The sequence below is a fragment of the Anomalospiza imberbis genome, chromosome W, assembly GCF_031753505.1.
Source record: "Anomalospiza imberbis isolate Cuckoo-Finch-1a 21T00152 chromosome W, ASM3175350v1, whole genome shotgun sequence".
Classification (NCBI taxonomy): domain Eukaryota; kingdom Metazoa; phylum Chordata; class Aves; order Passeriformes; family Viduidae; genus Anomalospiza; species Anomalospiza imberbis.
The window spans coordinates 4,148,988-4,168,456 of record NC_089720.1 but is presented as its reverse complement, the minus strand read 5'-3'; the positions used below and the strand labels follow the sequence as shown (position 1 = coordinate 4,168,456).

At 40.2% G+C, this 19,469-nt stretch overlaps 1 protein-coding gene and 1 long non-coding RNA gene across 5 annotated transcripts in view; both read left to right on the top strand.

The window, feature by feature from the left end:
* Positions 1-8,309, top strand: part of LOC137464248 (zinc finger RNA-binding protein-like) — a 63,370-nt gene extending 55,061 nt beyond the window's left edge. For 3 of the 4 annotated variants that reach the window (XM_068175545.1, XM_068175548.1, XM_068175546.1), the window contains 3 exons: positions 5,160-5,271; positions 5,376-5,473; positions 7,542-8,309. In XM_068175545.1, the coding sequence (XP_068031646.1) occupies positions 5,160-5,271; positions 5,376-5,473; positions 7,542-7,721 (390 nt within the window). In that variant the 3' untranslated portion in view covers positions 7,722-8,309. Of the gene's footprint in view, positions 1-5,159; positions 5,273-5,375; positions 5,474-7,541 lie in introns of those variants that run through there. The other variant, XR_010994096.1, reaches the window with a different exon arrangement.
* Positions 8,310-9,575: 1,266 nt separating this feature from the next.
* On the top strand, positions 9,576-11,574 carry LOC137464255 (uncharacterized). Its single transcript, XR_010994133.1, has 2 exons — positions 9,576-9,924; positions 11,286-11,574. It is a non-coding gene; the product is annotated as an uncharacterized lncRNA (long non-coding RNA).
* Positions 11,575-19,469: the final 7,895 nt, after the last annotated feature.

The window sequence follows — 19,469 nt, the reverse complement described above, 5'->3', positions numbered from 1 at the left end:
TGCCAATTGGTACTTTTTGCTCTTTTCTCTTTAGAAGTCCTACTGTAGTTGGATTCGTGGACAGTTTAGGCAAGGTGTTCAATTGCTGAATGCCCTCTGTTACTGCAGCTGCTATATTAAATGCTTATCTGAGTCTTTTTGTGTCTTTAAAATACCCCCTTCGGAGGTAATCTATGCTCAAAATGCATGGGGCCTCTGGGCCAGTCACAATAGGGTGTTTTTTCCACTCATTTTCAGTCAGGCTCACTTCAGCTTCTATTAAGGTAAAGTCTTGTGATCTTCCTGTCATGCCAGCGATGGAGACAGATTCTGCTCTTACATATTTTGATAGGACTAATGTGTATTGAGCACCAGTATTGACCAAAGCCTTATATTTTTGTGGTTCTGATGTGCCAGGCCAACGAATCTACACAGTCTAGAAAACACGGTTTTCCCTTGCCTCTACCTGGTTAGAGGCAGGGCCCCTCTAAGCCTGTTTATCCTTCTTTCCTTGGGCATATGTCTTAGAGGTTCCTTTAAGGGGATTAAACATGTCATTATCATCATCATACCTGGCAGCTTGGCTACGGACAACTGGGGCTGCTTTCCTTTTGGTGGAACTTCCTCTCTGAGTCTTGCCTTCTTTGAATTCACGCACTCATTGTGCCAGAGCAGCAGTAGATTTTCCATCCCATCTCCTCATGTTTTCTCCGCAATCACCCAGGAAGAACCACAGCTCAGCTCGTGGGATGTACCTTCTCTCCCCATCTGGAGAACATCTACGTTGGATACTAGGGCTTCTAATTTGTACTGCCGAGATTTGGAGAAAACCCTCTTTAATCTTCTCCCTGAGTTTCTTGTGATTCTCCTCTATCTTGTCTTCTAATTTCTGCAGACGTGTTTCCACTGCTGCGATTCTGTCATGAGTTGGGCCAAATACAGCATCTGCATATGCTCAGAGCTTCTTTGCCATATCGAGCACGGTCTCATCTCTCTCATCTTGCTTCATTATTGCTAAAGCAGAAGCTTATTCATGTGGCCTAATCTGTACAAGTTTTCGCTATATCACAGATGTACATGGTACGAAGTCCAGATTCTTAGTTGTTATGTCATCTGAGAAGATAATCTTTGCCACTGCCATTTCTTTCAGGCGTTGGATCCCTTGTTTTATAGTTTTCTACTGGGTCTGCTGCATATAGAGATCATCTGCACACAGGTATCTTTGTGCTATGCTTGCCAGGACCCGTGCCCAGAGGCTGTGAGTGTTAGCCCCCCTCATCATTCCTTGGTCGATGACAGGATCATGTGACAGGGATCCCAAATGCCTCGCTTCAGTGCCGTCTAGAATTGTAGCCTCGCTTGCAGCATCCCAAAGACGGACTAACTAACTAATTATAGACTCATCAGGTCGTCGAATATAATCCTTTCTTAGGACACGGAGGACTTTTAGGGAAAAGGACTCAATATTGGCCTCTGATCTAGTACTAGTTGCTTTGACTCTTGATTTTATGTCAGGAGGCGTTGAGGGTCTTTCTCCTGCATCATAATCATCATTGTCATCCACTGGTCAATTGGTCTTGTCTGTGCACTTTCTACTTCTCGTGCTAGTAGCAACAGCCATTGGTTGAGGCTTACAGTCTGGTTTAGCTGCTGGCTTCGAGCCTGGGGTGTTGGCTGCAGCCTGAGTGACTGGGATAGCTGCTGATTTATCTCCCTGCCCCCCTTCCTCTGTCTGCTGCCCTACAGTATTTAACAGGGTGCAATAAGCATATGCCAGGGCCCAGCTCACTGTAATGATCTTTTTCTCTTTAAAAAGAGCACTACTCTTTCAGGTACTTTTCCACCTCATCTGGGTTCTGAATTTGTTTACATGGAAAGTCCCAGACTATAGGGTCAGAAAATTCCTTCAGGATTTGGCCCATATCCTCCCATTTCCCACACCACTCAGGATTTTCCACTCCTGGGTCTACTCCTGGGTCAGGGATCTCATCAGCCCCTCTAGAAATCTCAGCCCTCATTCCAGAGAAACTGCAGACTGTATAGAGAAAGCTTACCAGATTAAATACCAGAAAGATGGTCTCCTTAACATTCAGGGGAAACGGAACATTCTCCAATAGATATATAGCAGATTCAGAGGAGAAGAAAGGAAGCAAAGGCTGAAAAGCCTCATCCCCTGCTTCTCCTCTAACAAACTGGGTGCACAACCATAACCAGGACCTATACATTCCTGGAACAGACTCCAGCACCTTTATAAACCTCCTGCAAGCCATAATAACTAAGCCTAGCCCAATGGATATTCTGGTCAGTGCCCCTCTACTGCAAAAACGACATATTAGGGACAATAGCGGAGCTATTTCTGGATAAGAAAATAAACCTAGGGACCATAGAGGTATTAAGACTTCAAAAAACCCTAGGGACCAGAAACACATGCAGGCCTCCACCCTAAGAGACATTATGAATTCAAACAACGTAGCCAGTAACTGCACTATACCAGCCCAGAGTAATTGCAAACAAAATATGATTAGAACAGGGTTTTTTCCACTCTCTCGTGCCACGAGTTGGGCGCCAAAATATTTGTTTTAGTTTCAGGCAAATTTGGGAGAAAACTTCCAGGAGGAGCCTCCAGAAAGCAAACCCCTACATGGCTCCTCCCCCACCTGGTTCAGGAAGAATTTCTTTGGAGAGAAGTGAAAAAAACCCTGTTTATTTAACAAGTAAAACACTCCCCAATACAAAAAAACAACACCAGATGACAAAACTCTTTTACTGCTCTGAAGAGATGACAAATTTAGAAAGTCTCTCTTGGGAGTGGTTGCCCAGTTCTTGGTCTCCAGCACTGGGGATGGCTGCTGCAGATCACAAAATGCAGGCTCTCGGTGTTTCTTGGTGTTTCCCAGGTCCCGGTCCGGAGCAGGTTCAGATGATATTCAGGAAAGGGGAAAAAAAAAACAGTTTAGGGTAAAAATTGGACTGCTTAGCTAAACTAACTAATAAGCAAAAGCAAAAGCAAGGGCAAAGTGAAAGCAAGTAAGCCAGCAAGCAAGCAAGCAAGCAAGTAAGCAAGCAAGCAAGCAAACTTAGCCTTTCTTAGACACAGACTATGGGGAGTGGTGAGCCGGCTGATAACAAGATAAAACAAACTTTTACTTTTCAGAGTCAGTCCTGAAGGCACAGACCATAATATCAGGCATAAACAGCACACACGATTGGGGATACAAGCACCATAACATCGCCCTAGGACACACACAATCCTTGTTCTCAAAAGTAAGGTATCAGCTAATACATATTAATCACTGATCGAAGTAAACAAGGAAGCATTAGCTGGCAGAAGACTTATTAGTCACAGCTATAGGGAGTTAACACAAGGCCACAATCATCTCTGGTATTTGCATACGCACTGTATGGTACAAAAGTAAACATTAACCACAAATACAAGGATCATACACTCTTGTGCTAAAGTTAAAAGAATGTTCCAACATTTGCCTCCAGTGCTGCATAGACTTATTAAAGAAATTTAACTTGTTCAGTAACACTCTTGGTACCCGATGCATTGCCAGTGCCACGAATCACCATTGAAGTTTGTGTATTCAGTTGTTCTTTTGGCTTGTTGGCCAAGTCCTACTGACAAAAAACAAAAAGACATTTAAAATATATATGATTTCTGACAGTTACAGATAAAATTTTGTAGATTGAAGAAATATATTTTTCTAGACACAGAACTTTTCCTGACTTGTATGCTAAGAAGCCTGTTACAAGCCAGAGATGCCAGAGCTTTTCAGAAAGAGCCTAAGTAGTTTTAATAATAGAAAATATTAGGAAATCTAAACATACACATTAGTATCACTCTCTTTATATACCTAGAAATAAAAAACTACATTAGAAGAATTGTGTCAAGTTCCTACAATTTAGAAGGAACCAATATTCAAGGTTGATTTATTTTTATTTATTTTTCAAACTTGAAATCTATCCATTTGTGCACATAAACACTGGGGCATCATAATTCACATTTTCCTATTATGAAATTGAAGACTTTAGTGTATTGTATAAGGATTCAAAAGAACTAGATTTGACTAAATAATATGATCTGCTTTTTTTCTTTCCTGCTCTATTTTGCTTCATACTTGAAAACAACTAAATTGTTGCTAAAACTCAAAAGCTTGACCCTGAGTGATACAGTGTAAGTACTAAAATACCATGCTTAAGAATTGAAATTTTTCAGTTAAATTGAGCTAAAATAGAAAGGAATAGGCACCCTTAGGGAGTGATTGTAATCAGCACTGCCTGTAGTTACTTGCATGCATTAGAATGGACATTTATTCTTGGAAAATAGAAAGAGAAGGCAACATTAGAGCAACTGTAAACTTGGGAGAGGAACCAAAAAAAAAACAAACTCCCAGAAATCCCACCAAAAAACAAGAGAGACATATTGTTTAAAAATAAAACTTGACAAGGAGGTTGTATTGAAACATCCATTTAATGCTTACTTTTGCAAAAATCTTTTATAGTTTTTTTTAAATAGTGTCTCATAAAGGCAAACAATGGGAATATTCACAGAAAAAAAGTGTAAATTTTAGACAAACTTGTTTATCATCAAGGTTTTTTTTACACTTGTTTAACATCTAAGTTAGTGTTAGCGTATACCCAGAAAACAAAAATTGCGGTGAACTTCAGTTTTGCAAAACTGAAGAACTATTAGCCACTTAAAAGGTCATTAAATTTTGGATACTTTAAGTTTCTGTATTCTTGTAGGAAAAAAAATCTTTTCTCTGTAGCATCCTGTTAATTTCATTAGATGAATCAAATTCATCATTTCATACTGTGTGCTGTTTATTCACATGGCTAACAGATTCCAGTGACCTACCATGTTTCATGCTCTCAAAAAATGACTGGACAAGTTCTCCAAGTAGGCTACTACTGTATAAATTTCTAAGAAAATCTTTGGACAACTTGTCATGAGAAGCAGCATATCAGTACTCAACACTCAGTCTTAATCTTACAGTAGCTTTCTTTTTATTAATTGTTAACAAACATCTGATTTTTAAAATTTTAACTGAAAATGTTCTGTAATGTGTAATATCCTTCAAAATTTCAGTATCAAAAGTTCTGTACTGAACAACAGTAGTAGCTTTTTTTTTTAATCAGTCTTCTAAATTTTCTGGATTTTCTTATTGTTCTTCTAGGCTATGGAGTTGCTTGTGGAAAAAGCAATTAGCAGTGCTACTGGACCACAGAGTCCTGGGGATGCACTAAGAAGAGTTTTTGAGTGTATATCTTCAGGAATCATCCTTAAAGGCAAGTTGCAGTTGATCAGTGTCTGTATACTTAAGTAATGTAAAATCTGTAATCTTGATTGAAATAATATGGAGATGTGCTACTAATTAGCCTAACTGTTTTAGGTGGTCCTGGCCTTCTGGACCCTTGTGAGAAAGATCCTTTTGATACACTTGCTGTAATGACAGATCAGCAACGAGAGGATATTACTTCAAGTGCACAGGTAAGGAAAAGTGTCACAGTATGATAGGTTGGATTCAGACCTATACAGGGACCCTCAGCCAACCCTGTTCAAGCTTTAATGCAAGCAAACCAGTGGCCAGAGAGCCGGGCAGAGAGCAGGCCCATCCAATCAGCTATCTGGACCCGGGAAATTCAAAGCCCCTATAAAAAGGGCAGACGTATTAAAATCAGGGCTGTTTGCTGATGACGATCAGTGTGTTGTGTCATGTGTCTGTCTCCAACCCATGACCCCATGTAACAGAAAAGTATGTGTTAAGTAACTAAATTTGATGGATAGTTTTTTGTGTGAGTGATTGGTTGTTTTTATTAATGGAACTATATGATGGACATGAATTTTCTTTTCTTAGAATGTAGTCCAGTCATTCAAATGATTAGTCTTAAGCTAGGCAATAAAAATGTCACAACAGAGAATGTATAACAGTGTTAATTTTTGTACTAAAATTAACATATTTTCCTGAAAATTTTGAAGCACTCCCATCTACATATATAATCTCCATAAAGATGCTTACTCTACAGTAGTATGTTATTAAATTTAAATTGCACTGGCATTAATTATTTTATAAATTGTCCTGGTTTAGGGCAAATTTTGGGAGGAAACTTCCAAAGGGGTCTCCTCTAGAAAGCAAATTTCAGCAGCCCCTCCCCTAACTGGTTCAGGACAAAAAAATCTCCTTGGAGAGAAGTGAAAAAAACCTGTTTATTTAACAAGAAAAGTACTCACAAACATGAAAAATAAGTAATATTAAACAATGGAACCTCTCAGTGTTCTGAAGAGATGGCAAATTCACAGAGTCCTTCTGTGGATATGTCTCAGTTTCTTCAGGGCTTGGGCCCAGCGTGCCAGGCCTGACGTTCAGCTTGGGGGGCTCCTAGGCGATTCTCCTGATGTCCTGGACCGGAGAGAAGCTGAACAGTCCCAGAAAGAAGGCACAGTCCAGGGAAAACCTTTCTTGCCTTAGCTAACAAGGGAAACCAGTGAAAAAAGCAAAGGAAACTGTTGTAGATGTTGGCGAACCCAATGGGAAGAATGCTGATGTCTGACTTATTTCAGAAGGCTGAATGATTTCTTTATTATAATTATGATATGATACATTAATATACTATATAAAAGAGGATACTAAAAACTACATGCTACTCTCTCTAACTATCATATCTAACTCCCTCACAACTTGTGACCCTGTTCTCCAGAGTCCAGACACAGGTGGATCTGATTGGCCATCAGGCCCAAACAATCCACCGTGTTCCAACCAGGCATTCGCTCTAGGTAAACAATTCTCCAAACACATTCCACAAGAGAAAAACAAGGAGCAGAAATAGAAATTGTTTTCTCTTTCACTTCTCTCTGTGCACCTTTATAAAAATCCTGAGAGAGAGAGAAATGTGCTTGCCACAGGAAACCACCTTGTCTCTCTCTCTCTCTTCAAAAGCTGAGAACTCTTATCTGTCTCCTGCTGTCTGAGCTAGGCAGCACAGTCTGTGAGAGAGAGGAATTCCAGGGGAGTAAAGTGAAGCTTCTGCAGATAAACTGCATGCTGCTTCTCCCCGCTTCCCCTTCACCCTCTCTGTCTCTCTGGGCCTAGCTTAAAACTACAGGACCCATTTCTGAGCAAAAAGACAGATGATGGGGATACCAGCATCATAAAGTCACCCCAAGAAATCTGTGAAAGCCTAAATTTTTATATTTATTCTATCTACTTACAGTATTGGCTATTCATGCTTGCAGCTTAAGAGTTTACTGCCCCTACCTCTTAATTCAATCATTTTTCCGAAGATTGCTAATGCATATTGGGACACATGACAAGCCTTGGCTGCTTCAATGCAAGTCCAGCAGCTAAAACACATATATATTATTTTTAAGTTAATTTGTTGTATTTTGTATTGAAGCAGCAAATTTCATTGTGTTGACTTTGTTGGGGGAAGAAAGAGAGGATAATAAGAGCTAAGGATAATATCATATACCACTAATGTTCTTCATTAGTTGTTTGATAAAGTATTTTAAATTGACATTTGTTTCTAACAGAAATATCTTCTTTCTATCCTTTTTCTAGTTTGCGCTGAGACTCCTTGCATTCCGTCAAATACACAAAGTTTTAGGCGTGGATCCATTACCACAGATGAATCAACGCTTCAACATCCATAATAATCGTAAAAGAAGAAGGGACAGTGATGGGGTTGATGGATTTGAAGCAGAGGGAAAAAAAGACAAAAAAGATTATGATAACTTTTAAAAATGTTTGTCATTAGTGCTAAGATTGAAGGTGATAAAAAGTCCATTTGTTGCCTTGCTTTCAAATGAACATAATGTATGTTTAAAATATCCAAAAACAACTTAGTAATTAGATTTGGAAGAGAAAAATATAGCTCTTCTGTGAGATTGTGAATATTTTAATGATATACTGTATCAGACAAATTATGAATGGAATGACTGCAAATGGAAACTGTCATTGGAAAAAAATTGTGTTTTTTCCTCATTACATTTTCTTTAAATGTGTTGCTAACTTTAGTCTCCGTTTCTCTCTTGTGCATTGTTGTATCTTGAATGTATTTAATGCAGCGTTTATGCTTCTGTTCCTATGTGTATTTTGATTATTTTTTTTATTTGGAAGGTTTTTTCTTTGCCTTTGACACTAGTTGCATAAGTTACATTGTGTTAGCATAAACTGTTGCCCTCCCAATAAATATTTTACAGAACTTCATTTTGTAAAGTGAGACTGCAGGATTATGTTTTTGCTTTTGTTTTCCTAAATGTGAAGGGGTTGCAACACATAATTATCCTGCCATTTGAGTGCTCAGAACTAAATGTTTTTGCCAATCTTTTGGCATTTGTCTCGTTAGTGTGATATAAAATGTGATATTGTGTGATATTAATACAAACTTTTTTTAATCTAATCAACTTTGCTGTTAGTTGTATATTAGCAGTATAAAAGCTAATATATACAGTATGGTCTTGCAACAGTTTTAAAGCAGCTGCATAATTGATCAAAGTTTTGCATGATGTTTTGGGATTTTTTAATATAAGGGCTTTTAAAACTATCATTTTAGGTTAAATGCATAGGTCTTTCTATGATTGACTGTAACGTAGCAAGGTCAAAATATAACTTTCTGAATTTCCTTTTTCAACATACAAACAGAAGCAGGCATTTCCCATTTAGACAAAGTTAGTAATTCTTTTCAGTCCACTTTGTTGATATTAATGCCTCTCAGCCCTTAAAATAAATGTTTGTCATATCAGTGCCTGTAAGGGTATTCCTTATAGCTACTTCTGTATAAACTCTCAGTGATTTTTTTTCAATAATTCAAATTTTTAAACGGGAAGTATAACTGAAAAAGTGAACATTAATAAAGGAAAAAAGTAACCCTGAAAATTGTTTGATGTATGCTTATGTGTCTTTCAAAAAGCTAAGTATAGCAGTGGTGTGGTAATATTACACCATACTGTTGATGCATGCTCTGGTACACAGGTGTGATTTGTTGTCACAGCACTACTGTGGAATACGCTAAAAGCTAAAATTTATTAAATTACTAAAATTCATTATGCACTTGAAACTGAAATTTCCCTCATTCTATTCAGTGTGTATTATGCTTTGTTGCAAACCCATAAAACTTGCAGATAAACATAGACTAACATTCTGGTAACTATTGATGGCTGTAGGAGTGCATCACACATTACAAAGATCATTTGTTATTTCTGGTACAATTACAAAAACTTCTTGTTCCATTTTGAGGTCAAATTTATCTTTGACCTTTTTAATAAATACCTCTTGGAGTAGAATGAGGGGGGTGTTTTTGTTTGCAATGCTTACTACTAACAGCATGGCCCTGTAAAATAGACATATACTGTATTTTAGAAAAATAGAGGGAATCTTAAGGAAATATATTAATAGCATTCTTCAAGCATTACAGTGCAGTTTTAAAAGGAGTGGTTATTAGTGGTTATCAAATAAAAGGAAGCCTTTCTCATTGTAGGAAAGATTTCTTAGCAATTTCAGCATCAGAAATACAATAATTAATGCATGCTTTAAAATTACTTTTAAAAAGTATTATGCTAGTTTCTTTTGTCTGGCCTTGATGTGTGGCTTAGTTGGTGGGTATTGGTTGTTTGGGTTTTTTTGGTTGGTTGATTGGTTGGTTTTTTAAAAGGGATATCTTGCTGCCATGGTGTCTGATAAGCCATTACTGTTCATTTTGAAAGCTAGAGGTGCTATTCATGTGGCTAGTTCAACCCCATACCAAAGTTTCTTTCTCCATAAAACAAATATGTTTATTTGGGCATGTGATTGACCCTAACATTTCGGATTAAAAAGGTCAGAGATGTATCTTGGATTTCCTGTGTTTTTGTTCTACTGGCTTTTAACTCTTAACCAGTTTCCGGGTCTTTTGAACTTTTGTATACTTAAAGTGATTCCACATTAAATATGAAGCTGTGACTATGTCATGGTTTGACACGGAAGTGAATTTTCTCAGGAAGTTGGTAGTCAAACCAATCAGTGGTCAGGTTTGGATATTGGCACCTGGAGTGACCACTGAAGACATGGTCATGCCACTGAGAACACAGGGGGTTAAAAGCAAGAACTCCCAGGAGAACTCTCTCTTTGGTTCCGGTCGTTGGATGAGTGCAGACTCTCCCTTGCCCAGCCACAGGCTGGGTGGGGGAGGGTAAGCCATGCGGCCTACAGGCCGAGGGGGCTGAAGGACTGGAACTGAGCCAGCTCCTGTGGACGGAAGGGTGGAGAGATGCCTTTGTTCCCCCCCCCCCCAAAGGGAAGGAGATGGACAGCCTGATGGCACCTGGAAATTTTATGGCAGAGAAGAAGGAGAAGGGGGGGGAAGATGCCCAGTGGGGGAGTTGGAGTTCTGGGCAGAGATTTCAGCCGGGGAGTCTGAACTTTTAACCCTTTCCTGGAAAATGAAAGCTTTGTAAAATATTACTCCTCCTTGATTTACAGTGGAAGAGAGACAGTCTGGGACCTGAGATGTTAGAAGAAGAATTTTTTTTAGGTGGGAGGAGATGATGGAGTAGCTTTTGGCTGGACTTTTCTTGCTAGCCATAGACTGAACCAAATTCTCCTGCAATAGAGACTGCATTTTAGGGGGATGCAATGGTGAACCAAAGAGACCTGCTTCAGCAACCACCAGCACAGGAATGGCAAGAACAGAGAAAAGCTGAGGAGAGAATGGTGATGCCCTCTGTCTTCCAGAAGAAGATGAACTCTGTTTTTGGATCCTCGGCCCCAGGGGAAAAATGGGGAGGGACTGTAGTCCCAAGATGAGAAGCTGAACTGTTGTCTCTTTTGGTCCTTGGCAAAGCATCCTTAAAGGAGCCCTATGAGCAGTCTGTCCATGCACGGTGGTGAGAGCACTGTGACATGGAAAGGAGAGTGTCACACTGGCAGATTTTCTCTGGGCGGTTGCCATGTGTGACATGGAAACACAAGGGTGGCAATTGTGTTTCCTGGGGGAGTCTGTGGTGCAAGAGAGACTTCTCTCTCCTTTGAGGGATAGAGTATTGATTATCTTAAGGGTGGCAACTTGATCAGGAATCCTGGGTGGTGTCTCACTGTGGTTTTGTTGGAAATTGGGTGGGGGGAGGAGGAGTGTTTTGGAAAGTCTTCATCCTGGATTTAGTGTGTGTGTCCCTTATAGTAGTAGTAGTTTAATAAAGTTTTTTCTTTTGTTATTAAGTTTGGGCCTGCTCTGCTCTGTTCCTGATCACATCTCACAGCAATTATTTGGGAAGGTGTGTTTTCATGGGGTCGCTGGCATTGTGCCAGCATCAAACCATGACAGACTAGGATTTTTGAGCTGTGTGGTGAAGAGTGAATTTGCAGATTATTTCTGTTTTACCTGCCCATTTTAATGGGCTATTTTAACTATGTAACTCCTGACTCTTGTTAAGCTAAGAATAATGGAAAAACCAGGTTTTAAAAATTAAAGCGTGAGCTTTGTTTTTAAATATTACATTGTGTGCTTAGGAAGATAAAGTTAAGACCAAGTAATCAATTTACAAACAAGTAACCATTTTAATACCCTATGTTTGGATAATGCTATTGGTTTGCTAATAAACAGTGTTTGCCTTTCTTATTCAGCAATGCTGTGTGTTAAATCTCAAAGTGCCAGACACTATAGTCATAATACACAAAAAAGAAATGTACACAGCAAGAATTTTCCCCTCAGTGCTCACTTTAGAGGAACAATTTAGTAAAATGAGAGCTGTTCTGTTTTGAAGTATTTTCAAGCTTTGAGTTGTTTGCCTAGTTTTTAAGTATGTGCTGTCTGTGAGCATTGTAGTTTCACATGGGTTCCTGTAGAGGCATTGGTAGAAATGCAAGTTGTTGGATACATTCCATCAACATCTCACCCTATTATAGAATTCTGTATGAATTGTTAACCTTATGGAGCTATTGCTTGTGATGGATTCATTTGCTGCTTCTATTTTTAGACCTATTTTACTACTCAGAAGTGATTTAAAATTTACTTAAAATTGTACCTAGCAACTTTCTGAGAGTTGAAATCAACTTTAAATATTCCTACAGCTATTTTCATGTGTATTTAACATTCTTGTTGCTTGATGAATATCTGGTGATGATGGGTCTGTGAAGAATTCACACAATGCCAAATTCATTTCTTTATTAAGCAAGACTTGTTTGCACTACCCAAACAGATTTTATCAGCATACCACTAGTAATAGAGAGGGGGAAACAAAGAAATTGGGAGGCATAATTTGCAATCTGTTGTTTTTTCCTACTTACATCATAGGTTTACAAAGTACAGTGATAGATTCAACCAGAATATGTTTTCCTTCTGGGTGTTTTTTTTTTTCCTCTGAAAGCTGTAACCCAAAGAGCTTTCCTAGGCAAAAAAGGCTAGCAAATTAGATTTCTTCTGAGAGATACTTTTATAAATATTCTCAAGAGTTCTCTTTTCCTATACTGTGACATTTCTCAGCCTTTTAAAAATGAAACAGACACCTAGTCTTTTGAGGAGGAAAAAAAAAATTAAGGAGTGTCATCAACAGTGTAATCACTATGGTTTTGATTTACATCCAAATAAAAAATCAGTCTTAATTCTGTTAATACCTGTTGATTTGTGTTGTCCAATTTTGTTCCATTTTCTCATTTAGATTTATAAAAATGTGCAAATCATAGAATCATTAAGGTTCAAAAAGGCCTCTTAGATCATCAAGTCCACATATATATATTCCTAGTACTGAGAAAATTTGAAGTTATTTAACTGCGTTCTGTTAGGTTAGAGTTTGCATTTTAAGAACTGCTGCCCTAACAATATGTGGCATGTATAAAGTTCCTAACAGGATAAAGTTCATTGGTTTTCATGGATACCTGGTTGGAAGTTATTGATAGGGATTTTAAACCTGTACGGTGCACACTTTCCCACTTAATCTAGCCTTAGCATGTCTGCATTAGCAAAGTTCCTCATTAAGGGTTGTAGTCCTTAATAGGTATGTTTTCCTAAACTATTTTGTCTTGGGGTGACTTTATGATGCTTGAATCCCCATTCATCTCTTTAGCCCAGAAATAAGTTTTGCACCTTTATGACTGGTTCCGAGAGAGAAGGGGGGAGAGAAGAAGTGCGGAGTTTGTTATCAGAAACTGCACTCACTCCTCCACATTCCTTCTGGACTGTGTTGTCTGCAGCATGGACAGACAGCGGGACAGAGCTCTCCTTTGCTTTTTAATTAGTTTTTAGCTAGCTGAGGCAGAGAAGTTCCCTGGACTGTGTGTTTTTTCTTTTTTTTGGAACTGTTCAAACCTGCTCTGGACTGAAAACCCAGAAGAACACCGGCAGCTCACATCTGTAGCCCACTGGGGCCTGGCCTGGGCCACAGCATTTTTCCAGCACCGGAGGGACTGATAAGACACTGAGTAAGCTGAGCTACAACCCACGAAAAAAACCTTTATGAGTATATGTGAAAAATGCATATTATATGATTGGCTCTTCGCAAATATTAAAATGAATACTATATGTGTTGTCAGAAAGTTATGCTGTATTCATCTCTTTTAAGTAGTGCTGTATCGCGATAGCTTAATGCTTCCCGGACATGCTTATTATTTTACCACTTTCTAAGAACTTACGTTCAAACTCTATTTTACGCATCTTTTTTTTTATCTTGACATTTTTTCTATCACTTTTGTTAAAAAAAACCCGCACTTTTCCTACATTGTCCAAACCATTTACAATTCATTCTTTTTCAATTAATCATCCTCTATAATTTCATTATATTACAAACTAAACAATTTATCATCATCATCAAAAAACTAACCCAAAAAAATTACAAAAATCACACTTGAACCAACCACCACTTACTAAAAGCGCCCGCGCCACAAAGGATTTACCCCCTCTATGCCTACCTCCACCACTCACAAAAATCAAACAAAAATACAACGCAATCAAACAACTAAACAACACAAAACCCACTGTCTTTGTAGCTTATAAAAAGCATGACACTGAAGATGTCAAGATGGTTGCCACACAAGCACCCAAAGACAAAAGACTTAGTCCTAACCTTACTGTTAGTTTTTGCTAGGTTTATACATGCAAGTATCCGTGTCCCAGTGTAGAAGCCCTGGACACCCCATTAGAGGCAGATAGGAGCGGGTATCAGGCTCACCTCACCGTAGCCCAAGACGCCTTGCAATTGCCACGCCCCCATGGGTATTCAGCAGTAGTCAACATTAAGCAATGAGTGTAAACTTGACTTAGCCATAGCAAATTTAGGGTCGGTAAATCCTGTGCCAGCCACCGCGGTCATACAGGAGACCCAAATTAACTTTATAACGGTTTAAAGAGTGGTCACATGTTATCCAAGTAGCTAAGATTCAAAAGCAACTAAGCTGTCACAAGCCCATGATGCTGATAAGGCCGCTTTCTCAAAGAAAATCTTAGAACAACGATTAATTGAACTCCACGAAAGCCAGGGCCCAAACTGGGATTAGATACCCCACTATGCCTGGCCCTAAATCTTGATGCTTAAACCTACCCAAGCATCCGCCCGAGAACTACGAGCACCAACGCTTAAAACTCTAAGGACTTGGCGGTGTTCCAAACCCACCTAGAGGAGCCTGTTCTGTAATCGATGATCCACACTACACCTAACCATTCCTTGCCAAAACAGCCTACATACCGCCTTCGCAAGCCCACCTCCCCTGACAGCACAACAGTGGACGCAATAGCCCCACCACGCTAATAAGACAGGTCAAGGTATAGCCTATGGAATGGTAGTAATGGGCTACATTTTCTAGTATAGAACATATGGCAAAGGGACATGAAACAGTCCCTGGAAGGCGGATTTAGCAGTAAAGTGGGACAATCGAGCCCTCTTTAAGCTGGCTCTGGGGCATGTACATACCGCCCGTCGCCCTCCTCATAGGCACCCTCTTCCCTATAAATTAATAAGCTATCCAGCCAAAGAGGAGGTAAGTCGTAACAAGGTAAGTGTACCAGAAGGTGTACTTAGACTAACAAGACGTAGCTTAAACTAAAGCATTCAGCTTACACTTGAAAAATATCTGTTACACCAGATCATCTTGATGCCAAACTCTAGCCCAATCGACATGACCTGGAATAACAAAGCTACTTACCACACCCAACTAAAGCATTTACTAGTCCCAGTATAGGCAATAGAAAAGACACCATTGGAGCGATAAAAACCAGGTACCATAAGGGAAAGATGAAATACTAGTGAAAAACCTAAGCTAAAAACAGCAAAGATCAGCCCTTGTACTTTTGCATCATGGCCTAGCAAGAAAAAACAAGCAAAATGAATTTAAGTTTGCCATCCCGAAACCCAAGCAAGCTACTTACAAGCAGCTATTATTGAGCGAACCCGTCTCTGTGGCAAAAGAGTGGGATGACTTGTTAGTAGTGGTGAAAAGCCAATCGAGCTGGGTGATAGCTGGTTGCCTGTGAAACGAATCTAAGTTCACTCTTAATTCTTCTCCAAGGAAACCCACAAACCCTAATGAAGCGAATTAAGGGCTATTTAAAGGAGGGACAGCTCCTTTAAAAAAGAATACAACCTCAACGAGCGGATAAGTACTATCAATCGACTATTACTGTGGGCCCTCAAGCAGCCATCAACAAAGAGTGCGTTAAAGCTCAGTACCCAAAAAATATAAGAACATTATGACTCCCTCATCATTAACAGGCTAACCTATACATAAATTGGAGAATTAATGCTAGAATGAGTAACCAGGGTCCTCCCTCTATGACGCAAGCTTACATCTGTACATTATTAACAAACCACCAATATAGGACTAATCAAACAAGCAGAGTATTAAACATCTTGTTATCCCGACAGAGGAGCGTCCATTAAGAAAGATTAAAACCTGTAAAAGGAACTAGGCAAACCCATCAAGGCCCGACTGTTTACCAAAAGCATAGCCTTCAGCAAACCAACAGACAAGTATTGAAGGTGATGCCTGCCCGGTGACTCACGTTCAACGGCCACGGTATCCTGTGCAAAGGTAGCGCAATCAATTGTCCTGTAAATCGAGACTTGTATGAATGGCTAAACGAGGTCTTAACTGTCTCTTACAGGCAATCGGTGAAATTGATCTCCCTGTACAAAAGCAGGGATAAACCCATAAGACGAGAAGACCCTGTGGAACTTTAAAACCAGCAACCACCTTATTACACATATCCACCCACCAGGTTCACTGACACATAAGAGATTGGTTCGCGTTTTTCGGTTGGGGCGACCTTGGAGCAAAACAAAACCTCCAAAAACTAGACCACAACTCTAGACTAAGAGCGACCCCTCAATGTGCTAACAGCAACTAGACCCAATACAATTGATCAATGGACCAAGCTACCCCAGGGATAACAGCGCAATCTCCTCCGAGAGTCCATATCGACAGGGAGGTTTACGACCTCGATGTTGGATCAGGACATCCTAGTGGTGCAGCAGCTGCTAAGGGTTCGTTTGTTCAACGATTAACAGTCCTACGTGATCTGAGTTCAGACCGGAGTAATCCAGGTCGGTTTCCATCTATGACGAACTCTTCCCAGTACGAAAGGATAGGAAAAGTGAGGTCAATACTACAAGCAAGCCTTCGCCTTAAGTAATGAAACCAACTTAATTACGAAAAGCTATCACAACCAACCACATCCAAGAAAAGGACCAGCTAGTGTGGCAGAGCTCGGAAAATGCAAAAGGCTTAAGTCCTTTAATTCAGAGGTTCAAATCCTCTCCCTAGCTAAACAAACCACCCAATGATCAGCCACCCAATATTAATTAACCTAATTATAGCCCTATCCTACGCCCTACCCATCCTAATTGCAGTAGCCTTCCTAACACTAGTAGAACGCAAAATCTTAAGCTACATACAAGGTCGAAAAGGTCTGAATGTTGTCGGACCATTTGGGCTCCTACAACCTCTAGCAGATGGAATTAAACTATTTATTAAAGAACCCATTCGACCCTCAACCTCCTCCCCAATTCTATTTGTTATGACCCCTATTTTAGCCCTTCTTCTTGCAATCTCCATCTGAACACCACTTCCCCTACCATTCTCTCTAGCAGACCTAAACCTAGGCGTGCTATTCCTGCTAGCCATATCAAGCTTGGCAGTATACTCCATCCTATGATCGGGATGGGCCTCCAACTCAAAATACGCCTTAATTGGAGCACTACGAGCGGCTGCCCAAACAATTTCCTATGAGGTAACCCTCGCGATCATCCTACTATCTATTGTCCTTATTAGTGGGAACTTCTCTCTAAGCACCCTAGCAGTCACCCAAGAACCCATCTACCTCATCTTTCCTTGTTGGCCACTAGCTATAATATGATACATCTCCACATTAGCCGAGACAAATCGAGCCCCCTTCGACCTGACAGAAGGGGAATCAGAGCTGGTCTCTGGGTTCAACGTAGAGTACTCAGCAGGACCATTCGCCCTATTCTTTCTGGCCGAGTACGCCAACATTATACTAATAAACACACTGACTGCCATCCTATTCTTCAACCCAAGCCTACTTAACCTACCACAAGAATTATACCCAGTAGTACTGGCCACAAAAGTGCTACTGCTATCAGCAGGATTTCTATGAATTCATGCTTCATACCCTCGATTCCGATATGATCAGCTGATATACCTGCTATGAAAAAACTTCCTCCCACTCACGCTAGCCCTATGCCTATGACACACCAGCATATTAGTTTGCTATGCAGGCCTACCCCCCCACCTATAATCCCAGGAAATGTGCCTGAATGTTAAGGGTCACTATGATAAAGTGAATATGGAGGTGCACCAACCCTCTCATTTCCTAACAGCTAGAAAAGCAGGAATTGAACCGACACTAGAGAGATCAAAACCCTCTATACTTCCTTTATATTATTTCCTAGTAGGGTCAGCTAAACAAGCTATCGGGCCCATACCCCGAAAATGATGGTCCAACCCCTTCCCCTGCTAATGAACCCCCAAGCAAAACTAGTTTTTACCCTGAGCCTAATACTAGGAACCACCACCATCACAATTTCAAGCAACCATTGAGTCACAGCTTGAACCGGCCTTGAAATCAACACACTTGCCATCCTGCCCCTAATCTCAAAGTCCCACCACACATGAGCCATTGAAGCTGCAACTAAGTACTTCCTAGTCCAAGCAACTGCCTCAGCCCTGGTACTATTCTCCAGCATAACCAACACATGGTTCACCGGACAATGAGACATCACCCAACTAACCCACCCAACATCTTGCTTAATCCTAACCTTAGCAATTGCAATAAAACTGGGACTAGTGCCTTTTCACTTCTGATTCCCAGAAGTCCTGCAAGGCTCACCCCTTACTACTGGCTTACTCCTATCAACGTTCATAAAATTACCACCAATTGCACTACTTTTTATAACCTCCCCCTCATTAAACCCTACAATCCTGACTTCCATGGTTATCCTTTCAGTAGCCCTGGGAGGATGGATAGGACTCAACCAAACGCAAATCTGAAAAATCCTAGCCTTCTCCTCCATCTCCCATCTAGGATGAATAATCATCATTATCGCCTACAACCCTAAACTCACCCTTCTAAACTTTTATCTGTATGCACTAATAACTACAACAGTATTCCTAACCCTGAACTCAACCAAAGTATTTAATCTATCTGCCCTAATCACTGCATGAACAAAGGCCCCCTCACTAAATAAAATATTACTACTAACCCTACTCTCCCTCGCAGGTCTCCCACCCCTAATTGGATTCCTACCAAAGTGATTCATCATCCAAGAACTAACCAAACAAGACATGACTCCAACAGCTACAATCATCTCCCTACTTTCATTACTAAGTCTATTCTTCTACCTAGGACTTGCATACTGTGCCACCATCACACTCCCACCTCACACCACTAACCACATAAAACAATGATGCACTAACAAGCCAATTAACCCCCTAATTGCTATTTTAACTGCCACATCCATCATCCTTCTACCAATCTCCCCACTAATCCTTTCCATCGTCTAAGAAACTTAGGATTACCTAAACCAAAGGCCTTCAAAGCCTTAAACAAGAGTGAAACTCTCTTAGTTTCTGCCTAAAGTCCGCAGGATACTACCCTGCATTTTCTAAATGCAACTCAGATGCTTTAATTAAGCTAGGACTTTACCTACTACCTAGGCAGATGGGCCTCGATCCCACAATACTATAGTTAACAGTTATATGCCCTAACCAACAGGCTTCTACCTAAAACTCCAACGCACAACTAGTGCACATCAATGAGCTTGCAACTCACTATGAACTTTACTACAGAGCTGATAAGAAGAGGAACTGAACCTCTGTAAAAAGGACTACAGCCTAACGCTTATACACTCAGCCATCTTACCTATGACATCTATCAACTGATGATTATTCTCGACCAACCACAAAGATATCGGAACCCTCTACCTAATTTTCGGCGCCTGAGCTGGAATAGTAGGCACCGCCCTAAGCCTCCTCATTCGAGCAGAACTAGGCCAACCTGGAGCCCTC